At 43.3% G+C, this 10,841-nt stretch overlaps 4 protein-coding genes across 4 annotated transcripts; 3 read left to right on the forward strand and 1 right to left on the reverse strand.

Moving 5' to 3' along the window:
- The first annotated feature begins 223 nt into the window (after window positions 1-223).
- On the forward strand, window positions 224-1,430 carry SARC_09454 (hypothetical protein). The gene has a single exon (XM_014296530.1). It carries the CDS (start codon window positions 546-548, stop codon window positions 1,056-1,058), a length of 513 nt encoding a protein of 170 aa, XP_014152005.1. The 5' UTR covers window positions 224-545; the 3' UTR covers window positions 1,059-1,430.
- A 1,879-nt stretch (window positions 1,431-3,309) lies between these two features.
- Window positions 3,310-3,615, forward strand: SARC_09455 (hypothetical protein; the record flags this gene model as incomplete). Its single annotated transcript, XM_014296531.1, has 1 exon — window positions 3,310-3,615. The coding sequence occupies one exon, from the start codon at window positions 3,310-3,312 to the stop codon at window positions 3,613-3,615; it is 306 nt and encodes a 101-aa protein (XP_014152006.1).
- Window positions 3,616-5,017: 1,402 nt separating this feature from the next.
- On the reverse strand, window positions 5,018-9,616 carry SARC_09456 (hypothetical protein; the record flags this gene model as incomplete). Its single annotated transcript, XM_014296532.1, has 1 exon — window positions 5,018-9,616. The coding sequence occupies one exon, from the start codon at window positions 9,614-9,616 to the stop codon at window positions 5,102-5,104; it is 4,515 nt and encodes a 1,504-aa protein (XP_014152007.1). The 3' UTR covers window positions 5,018-5,101.
- Window positions 9,617-9,999: 383 nt separating this feature from the next.
- On the forward strand, window positions 10,000-10,687 carry SARC_09457 (hypothetical protein; the record flags this gene model as incomplete). The annotated part of the gene is made up of 1 exon (XM_014296533.1): window positions 10,000-10,687. A coding segment is annotated over exon 1 (605 nt), but the record flags the coding sequence as incomplete, so codon positions are not given.
- Between the last annotated feature and the right edge of the window lie 154 nt (window positions 10,688-10,841).

The raw sequence follows: 10,841 nt of genomic DNA on the forward strand, positions 1-10,841 counted from the left end.
ATATATATATATATATATATATATATATATATATATATATATATATATATATTATATATATATATATATATATATATATACATATATATATATATATATATATATATCAATCATCTGTCGTCCCCATTCCTGCTGAGCATTATGTACTCAATCTGAGTGTACAAAGACTGATATGTACACTACGTACTACAAATGATTTTTATTCGATTGGTGTCTGTGAACAGTCATATATAGAGTATGTTTATTTATTTGCAAATGGACATCCTCCGGGGTTAACTATATAATGATATTTATATTCCTTCTTACAGCGCCGCATACGATCCAACAATAATATCAACTAGAGGACTCGTCATCATCGCACCTGCTGCAGCTGCTGTCCTCTTCGACCTTCTTATCCATTCTTTTTTGCATTTATTTTTGTTCGAGCATGATGATCATTTACAGCAGTGAGAACTGGCACACTTGTTGTCACCATATCTGAAGCAGTGCATGCCCTCATCAATCTTCTTGCCCAAGCTCTTGCACTTGCCTTGATTGTTATCCTTATGGCACATCATCCCCTGATCACCACCATGATCTTTCTCATGGTCCTTATCATGATCCTTATCATGGTCTTTCTCGTGGTCCTTGTCATGGTCTTTCTCATGGTCCATTTCATGATCCTTCTCATGATGCTTCTCATGTTCCTTGTCATGATCCTTGCCATGGTCCTTGTCATGGTCCTTTTTCTGGTGCATATCATGATCCTTCTCATGACCCTGCTCATATTCCTTACCATGGTTCTTATTATGGTCCTTACCATCATCATGATGTTTGCCATGGTTCTTGCCATCATCATGGTCCATGCAGCAGTGGGAACTGGCACACTTGTTGTCACCGTATCTGAAGCAGTGCATGTGCTCGTCTATTTTCTTGCCCAAGCTCTTACATTTGCCTTGGTTGTTATCCTTGTGGCACATCATCGGCTTTTCAACATCATCACCATGGTACTTGTCATCATCATGGTGCTTGTCATCATCATGATGCTTAACATCATCATGGTCCATGCAGCAGTGTGAGCTGGCGCACTTTTCATCACCATATCGGAAGCAGTGCCTGTGCTTATCCACCTTCTTGCCCATACCTTTGCATTTGCCTTGATTGGTATCGTCAGAACACTTCATCTTGTGTTCATCATCGTCATCATCAGCATCATCTCCGCGTCTATCCATGCAACAGTGTGAAGTTGAACATTTGTCACTGCCACTTAGGTTGCAGTGTTGTTTCGTATCAATATCCTTGTTCATGCCATCGCACTTGCCATTGTTGTTGGATTCAGAACACATCTCCATCATGGAAGGAGAAGAAGCCGCCATTGCCATTGCCGCAGTGGTGACAAGTACTAATGTTGTGCGCAACAGTTTCATGTTGATATCTTCAGTTTACTTCACTTACTTCAAAATCGAGTGTATGAAGTGAACGTCCTTAGTGGGACTCTTTTTATAGCCCCAACCTTCCACTGCTTGTGATAGATGGAACATTGTATCGATTATGGTTCAAACATTTTGCGATGGAAAATGGTACCGATTTTGAAGTTAGCTAAGAATTATACGATCGATCACCTGTTACATCAGCTCAAGACGAGAATGACGTGTGTTAAAAATATATTAGTAGCGTGTGTAAAATTTCTTGAAATAAAAATATAAAGAGTAATCAAATATTTATGCTGTTTTTTAAAATGTTGCCTCAACAGTCATCATAACTGTTTTTTGTTTTAGTTGATTCTTTAAAAAAACACCTAAATATTTTCTTGTTAAAATACCTTTTAAAAACAAATATATATACAAACTAAATCTTGATTGCATTCGAACTTTTTTTTTTAAGTATTTACTATTTACGGACAAATGTACGGACTTCGGACATCTATAGATTCGGATTCCTTACAGAACACAGCTACTCCAAACAATCCAACAGCTATGTAAATTGTTAGATACATATGTATGATTGTATTGACATGATGACCGGCTGCGGCTACCCCATTGGCTCACGACCTTTTATTTGTTTAAAATAGGCCTATACAATACTATTTGTTTTATTCTTTCTCTTGTTTTAACAAAAAAGAAATGTATAATTTAGAGGGCTGTGAACGAAACCGGAAATCCTTTTGTTCGTGATACAGAATCGTTTACTTGCTCTTGACGGCTATCTTCTGTTGGAGATCTATAGTCTTTCCTGGTCAGTTTTTTTATTTTTTACATACATATGAACAAGAAGAAGAGAAGACAATAAACTGTATACAACAATATGTTTACAATTGCTTTACTATTCACGCCTCTGATTTCGTGTTTGTCATAATGCCATTGTCATTGAGGGTTTGAAATTTGTAATTATGTATATAAATACATCAAATGTTGAAATGGCAGTTTTTAAATAAAAAAATGAGCATGACTAATATGGTAGCAATTTACTATGTATATAATTATACATGAGTATGTATGTAATAACTATTCAGTTCGGTTACTCGGATGAATAAATTTAAAACCTGCAAAATCAAAATGCTTGTGTGCGTTTTTTGACTCTTTGAGTGTGTAGGACAATTGATCTTGAATTATTTTTGAGCTGTCGTCTACTGCTGCTACTGAAGGTACAGCATACACTGCTGGCCCGTTGCTGTACACAGTCTACTTTAGTGCCGAATTTAGGTCGTTGCTGTACACAGTCTACTCTAGTGCCGAATTTAGGTTGGGCTTGCGGGAATGTAAACAGTAGTACGTAGGGCCACAGAGCTGGACAACTCAGGTCTCGGATAAATTTCAGTCAGTACTTTGCATGCGTTGATTGCTTTAAGCAAACGTAATCGTCGGCAGGGGTAAGGTGACACGGCATGTTGTATTTCGAACTATTCAAAAGTTTTATGACCAATATATAGAACTAGAGATTCATCATTCATAATTTTGAATTAAGATACTTTGATGTGTGCAGAGCATGAAAGTCTACTGAATCCATGTTGGTCATAACAACAGGAATAGTCAGGGGTATGTGGTGGCCTTGGGAAATGCACAGTCTTTACTAGGGAAAGTATACTGGTGCCTCTGGAAATAATGAAAACCATATCAATTCCCAATATACCGTTTAAATTCCTAGTTTTGGTTCAATTTAAAAGTGGTCAAAATTATAGTAGTGTAGCTACTTGGGTCATAAAACAACAGCACTCATCTATGGGACACACGACATAATTAATGCACACATAATAATCAATAAATATTTATATTCTGCTACCTAAACTTTCTTGACAAGGAACATGAAAAGCACCATGAGAAGGATCATGAAATGGACCATGAGAAAGACCATGACAAGGACCACGAGAAATACCATGATATGGACCATGATAAGGACCATGAGAAAGATCATGGTGGTGATCAGGGGATGATGTGCCATAAGGATAACAATCAAGGCAAGTGCAAGAGCTTGGGCAAGAAGATTGATGAGGGCATGCACTGCTTCAGATATGGTGACAACAAGTGTGCCAGTTCTCACTGCTGCAAGGAACATGATGACGACAAGGACCATGGCAAGGACCGCGAGAAAGATCATGATGACACCATGATAAAGATCATGATGGTGACGAGAAGATGATGTGCCATAAGGATAACAACCAAGGCAAATGCAAGAGCTTGGGCAAGAAGATTGATGAGGGCAAGCACTGCTTCAGATATGGCGACGACAAGTGTGCCAGTTCGCACTGTTGTCATGTTTATTAGTGAAACATACCGCTACGAATTCTAGTCCACTCGAGACAATACGGTATCAGCGTCCTTCTCGTGAAAATTACACGTTCCGAAACGGGTATATGTTTACATTTCAGTCAGATACGTTGTTCAATGGAATATATTGCTCACGAATATAAACTTTATCTACATGCAAGCGTACCGCAGAGATGTGAAGATGAAAGATCATCATGATTACACAGCAGTACACAGCGTTAAGTACAGTTAGCGACACATCCTGTAGACTCATCCACAGTAATGCTGCTTTTAAACGAAGAGTTACACAAACTTATTGCGAGAAGTATACTGAAATCGAAATCGGTTCGAGTTTCCAACACCGATTTCTTATTTTGACTAGAGAGCTGTATTTATAGTTGTGTTAATATTGGATCAATAAACTTGATATCAACGATGGTGTATGACGTTGGGATCCAGAACATCACTTAAAGTGCTGTTGGAGACCAATGTATCGATTTCCTGTTCAAATTTGAATATCATGCTATTGCACATCTACCCCCACCAAAGCAAACCTCAACCTGAACCTGGAAAAAATAAAAATTCAATCCAGTTCAGTTGTATAGCACAGCAGACAACGATATATGCGCTTGACCACTACTCGCCAACGATAAACAGCTGTTCTTTTCGGATATAAATATAAATTCTCACATGACTTGTAATGCAGGCACTTATTTGCATGCTATCCACCTGTACTACTCCAAAAATATTTCAAAGAATATTCAAGCGAAGGAATTTATCCACCTGTACTACTCTTAACATGTTTATGCTATATTGTATAATACGCACAAATTCGCATAGTTCTGCCGCTTACCTGGAGTGCTTCAATCTTATGGTGTCTTAGAGGGACATTTCATTATGTTTTTAAAGAGCAGGGTGAGCAGTACTTCCATCAACACACAAAACCCTCGAGTGCTGTATACCTTCTTTCAGGAAAGATTTAAAAAGAGAAATACCAGTCTAACATCAGTCTAGCGCGATTACATTACAAAGGATTTTAAGTAACAATGTGGATGAAAAGTACGTCGTCCATATTCGATAACAGATCGACAACAGGTGAGTACATATAGACCTAACCTCCGTCGAAGGCTTTCTTTCATTTGATATCTACGAGTATAAACAAACAGTTCATCACAAGTAACGCGTGTTCTACATTGCAGCCAAACCGGTCAACTTGATATTGAGCTTGGTTGCTCTCAATTCTAAATACTACTACACGTCACCGTTAAAAAATTGAATCCGTGCTGTGTATATACTTTAAGTGATGCGATTGAGCACGGCGCATTTAGCGGGCGTCAATACTATCCTTAAATTTATTAAGAAATATCGAGCTGCTATGATCATTTTAAACTGTGGCGACACACCGGGCAGTTATCATTTGGGGCGAGGAGAAGCATATTCCGCACACACAAATCGTGGAAGACATGCCCACAGACCAGCTTCCGGCCGCCCTCATCGGGTTTCTGACACGAAGCTGCGAGAATCACCTCCAGACAAACAGCACATTCAGTATCAACATCTGAGCTTTCACTCCAATCTCCCGGGATTCTCTTCAGAACCAAGTGTTTATCGCGGACATACCCTCTTGGCGGGGGTGAAATGAGATCGTATAAAGCTCTGGCAGCGGAAGGGTCTAGTACTCCAGACGACGGCATCATTTCCTCTTCAAATCGCTCCATTGCTTCAGACTGGATTCTATAATCTCCCGGAGGCCCAATTGCTCGACAAAGGTCGCATTCTGCATGCCCATCAGAGTAGTAAAACTCCCTTAGGGCTTCATCGCAGGCTTGGCAGTTCCTCATAGGCTCGTTGGCGAGATTCCGGGATAGTGGTGTTGAACTTCTTGTATCAAAGCGACAGAGCGCACACTCGTCACTACTGATGAGCTCTATGTCGGGCACACTCACATGGCACTTGGCACACTCTCTGTCAGAATCTGATGGGTACGATGTATCCCTGTTCAGCAAAATCACATCGCGGGATGTTAATCGAGGCCTATGCGGTGGGGAACCAACGAGCCGAATCTCGTCTATCGAATTCATTCTGTGCCTCAATTGCGATGGCGAATGGATCCCTGCTTCGTTTATAGCTCGGCAAAAAGCGCACAAAGCTATACCGCTCGGATTCGCGGCTTGCTCTGCAGTACTACCACAGGCTATACAGGGTGTATGGGGTATTGGTGCTTGTCGTGTTCTTGAATATGTTGTCCCCTGCGACGCTGAAACAGAAGAGGGCAGACCAGAGCCGGTCTCACGTCGAGTTGTTTGAGGGATTGTTCGCTGTGTTGTGCGAGAAGAAATATCGGTGATTTGAGTGCCTAATACTCCAGAAGCACTCTCGGCATCATCCGGATTGCTGCTTAATCCGGAGCGGTGTGCCACGTCCTGCTCACGCTTTGCGTATCTATACTTAACGGACGAGGGTACCTCCTCACTGGTCGGTCTCCAGCGGCTTCGTCTTGTTGGTTGAGTGAACGTTTCGGTGTTTGGAATGTCCACTACCGTAGGAAGGTTCGGTATTCCCCCACTGGAATGATCCCCATTTTCACCGGTATCAGCTGTTCGAGGAAGTGGTTTCTTTCTTATTTGGGAGGACATAGGCTGAGCCGTTTGCGAGGCCATAACGGTGTACGGACCGTTCAATGCTCCAGGAACGTTTCCAGGGTCATTCGTATTACTACCTATACCAGAACTTCTAGTTCTACGCTGATCACTTGAAGTCTGTCGTACCCCAACGGTAGAATGTGAACCGCCAAGCGTCTGACTTGTTTGATTTCGGCGTGCTGTTGGGCGTGCTGTCCGCGTTGACGTATCAGTAATTTGTGTATCTAATACCCTAGAAAGACTTGTAGGGCTGTTCGAACTTGTATGTGGGCTAGAGTGGTCTGGTATCCGTTCCACTGTAGGCCTGTGTACAATACTAGTCTCACCACCGGTCTGACCTGTATGAATCTGCCGTACTCCATTGTCAAGCGTTTCCACTTCAATGGCAAATTTATCCAAATGCCGCGTGTTGCTGCGCGCCTTCATTTCGCTACGTTTCTGCTCAGAGATGGTGATTGTGCTGTTAGTCCCGGGGCAGTCTCGTTTGTCCCGATCGACTTGACTTTCAGAACTTTCCAATTCTGTTTTTGAAGAAGAAACGGAAGCAGCCCATCTCCTAATATGTGTATTCAAGTTCAACTCCGCAGAGTCTGTGAGTGTGCTTGCAGACGAGCTCGAACTGCCGCTCGACTTGTAGTGATCTTTCTGGTGCACACCGCCAGCAGTATGTGTGCTTTGCAGGACTGCCGCTGGGGAGATGGAAGCACCCCATCTTGCTGAATCCGTCGGTACTTTCAGACAGTTTGTTGTAGATTTCCGGATTTGATATTTGTGGCTTTGGTCGCTCTGAATTTCCTCTTCGGCATTTGTATGTGGCGTAGAATCAACCTTATTGTCATACTGGGAACTATTTGAGTGAGACTCAGTAGGCGATTTACTCACTATGTAGCGCCGGAGTGCACCTAAGACAGGCAGAAAGAGCAACGATTGGCTCTTTTTTTTAGAACCCGATTCCTGTAGATCGGGAATTTCTATTATGTGAGTCTCGGGAGCTGCTTCAGTTTCCATATGCGATACAAGCCGGGCACTCGTCGGTTCGACTGCAGAGTTTATAGATCTATTTTCCATATTGATCCCTAGAAACACCTTTCCACCCATACCAAATTCTTCAATATAGCTACTGTCGTGATCATTCTCGCCCTCAAGAGCATCTTGGTAAACACTCAGTACCTCTAACATGTCCTCTGCCCGTGGAGACAATACAGGTTCATTCATCCCTGCCGTGTGTCTCGGATCATTGCCATTAACTTGGGAGATTTTTACCACATTAGGTTGCAATGCAGGTCCGTTTATCATTACCGCGTGTCTCGGATCATTGCCGTCCACTGGGGAGATTTTTACCGAATCGGGTTGCTTGTTGATTGTGGGTGTTTGTAACGCCGCATACGCTGGTGTATAAAAGACCTCTTTATCACCACTCTCATCTTTGTTACTATCGACAGCAATATGTCTAAAGCCGACATCATCAGTAATATCAACGACAGAACTGATCTTCCTGTGGTCAGCAGATCCGGAAGCTTGTTGCGGCTTCGATGCACTTGTACTCGGAAATGATTCAACGGAGACGCCACTCTGCACAACGCTGCTACCATTATCTTTCTCAATGAATTTTCGAGTACTGTCGGTGCTGGGCTTGCCGGTATAGTCATCAAGTGCCCTTTTAACTCCTAAAGCACCTGCATACACACTCAGTTCAGGGCGCCACTTATCTGACACGCCAGGCTGAGTATGTGATACGCGGGTGGCGCCCTTCTGCACGCCGCTATTACCAATGTTGTCAGCAGCCACTGCTTGAGTACTATCGGGGACGGGCTTACTAACGCGGTCTGCAAGTGTTGATTGAACGCATGCCGTGCCAAAATTTACGCTCATATCAGCGTGTGACCTGTCCAGCACTAGAGGGCCAGGATGACATATACTTACTGTGCTGGTCTGCAATCCGTTAATACTGTTGTTTCCAATGCCTTGTCCACTACTGTCGGGGCTAGATGGTGGTTGACTACTCGAGCCGCCCGAAATCACGCCCACTTCAGCGTGTGACAAATCCGACGCAACCATTTCAGCATGCGACAACTGCGACTCAACGGGCGCCAAATTCAGCGCGTTAGCTGTCCTGTATCTGATACAGGGTTCAGCCGGGAGGATTGTATCAGCGACGATACCAGCACTGGTGTCCTGGGTTTGTACCATGGGCACGGTAGATCCCCATCTGCTGGTCCCACGCACACAGTCGAGACACTTCGCAGCACCGTTAATTCCCAGTACCCATTGGTGGTGACTGAAGTCCACTGGACCTTTGTCACTACGACATACACTGCAATACATCAATCGCTCGTTTGCTAGCTCACTTGCCGCCTGCCACTCCCGGTACACGTGTGTGTCTTGAGTTGTTGTATTCTTATTGCACACAGAGCACACGTATGTGTGCGTATCTTTACCTAAACGCTGCCCCAAAGTAGCACCCACACAAGCTTTGCACCGCGCAAAACGCCCTTTATACCTCTCTTCAAGATCATAATACTGAAACCCATCCAAACTCATGTAGAATGAGGAACACATAAGTAAAAAATTGCCACATTGAACACCCTCTGTATCTTTATCAACCTGAAGAGACATACCGTTGAGCACACAATCCTTGCATTTGGCCACCCCCTTACCTAACTCCCACTGCGTTGCACTGTACTCGTCGTGCCGTCTTATAGTATGACAGGCAATGCATGTCATCAGACCATGAGTATATACATCACTATTACTACCGCTACTACAATTGCTGCTGATGACGTTGTCAGCGCCACTACTATCAACGCTACCATTGTTCTTCTCTCCCCATACCTCATTCAAAACACAAGCCTTATATTTAATTGCTCCTGCATTCTCAGGAAACCGGGCTTTGCTGAATCGGAATGACGGGAGGCTCCGAGCGCATGCCCTGCAGGTGTGGCGTGTACTGGTCGTTCGTGTGCTCTTTCCAACCACACGCGTATCTATATTGCCAGCACTCCGGCGAATATTGTCTTTCATACGTACAGCTACACTGCCAACACTCCGGGGTGTATTCGCTTGCACATTTAGATGGAGATCGGCACTGTTGTCGCTATCGTCACTATCAAACTGTAACCAGACAGCGAATTTGACACACGTTTTGCACGTAACGCATTCATCAGCGTTCTTGCTGAGCTGGCCTGCGCTGAAGCGGTCGCAAGAAAGTACTTGAGCGCACGCTTTGCATGTTCTGTAGTCACCAGCCAACATTGTCGTACAATACTATAACCTAAACCAATTACATGACGTGCATATGTTGGTGAGTGCGGATGTGCACATACTGCAACGGTGCTGGACGTGTTGTTGCGCTATGTATATGTATGTTTTCATATCACACAGATGCTACGTGTGTGTCTGCCTTCGAAATACACAGTTGCTATGTGTATATGTGTACGCCTACAACGGTTGCTATTTATTATTTTGGACTTCGACTTTTATCGGCCCCATCTCAACCTACGTCTATGCAGTGAGTTTCATACGTTTTTACGTAAAAAAAACTGCTCACTCGAGAACTGCACTCATCAGTTCAAATCGCGATGGCACTTATACTTTATAGCATGTGATAAACGACTGGAGGTAGTGAGGTTCGATCTCGACATAATATAAATACCACATGTACAGAACACACGCAAACCTATAGCGAGCCATGCCCACCATATCACTGTAGATAACAGAGATGTACAGTCTCAACATGAACTATGCGATTCTCCTACTTCTCGCATGGAGGGCTACATGTGTGCGGCTATCGCACTCGGACGTGCAGCATGTTACCATAAAAACGCCTTTGCAAGATACGAAGCCAGTAGACACACGCATCGTCGACCCAGCGTCTGCATATGCTTATCCCCACACCTGGGCAACCGTAGACAAACTGGATATCAAAACGTTCATAACCCCTGAGACCGGTAACAACAATTGGACTACGGTTTACAACAACAAACGTGGACAACCCAAGAAGACAATGGGAGTGTGCATAGACAGTGTGGATTACAAGACCCCTATGAATGCATCGTGTGGCGCTATACACGTGCGAGGCTTATCCTCGCGTACAGCAGCGTTGAAAGGTCTGGGTATCAAACTGTACACTAACTCAACGTATGGGCCGTGGAGAGGCCGGCGTAAAATACTACTCGGGAGATCGCCCTTTGAGGAATCACGCATACGCAACGCTGTGGGATATGATATGCTGAGGCACATCCCTGGATTTGTATCGGTTGGCTTGGGCTTCGTACATCTCTTCGTGAATGGGGAAGACTACGGATTGTATCAGGTTTTAGAAAGGTATGTGAGTTTCTCTTGTGCTTGTCTGTGAGAGTTGCGATTATGTTCTGACTCACGTTTTGCCTTCCATCACTTTGTTTATATATATATATATATATATATATGTATATATATACATATATATGTATATATATATAATAGTATATATACATAT

The sequence above is a fragment of the Sphaeroforma arctica genome (genome assembly GCF_001186125.1).
Source record: "Sphaeroforma arctica JP610 unplaced genomic scaffold supercont1.962, whole genome shotgun sequence".
In the NCBI taxonomy this organism is placed as follows: Eukaryota; class Ichthyosporea; order Ichthyophonida; genus Sphaeroforma; species Sphaeroforma arctica.

What these genes read in the sequence shown, in the direction of transcription:
- SARC_09454 (XM_014296530.1), top strand. Translation starts at nt 546, where the DNA reads ATGGCACATCATCCCCTGATCACCACCATGATCTTTCTCATGGTCCTT.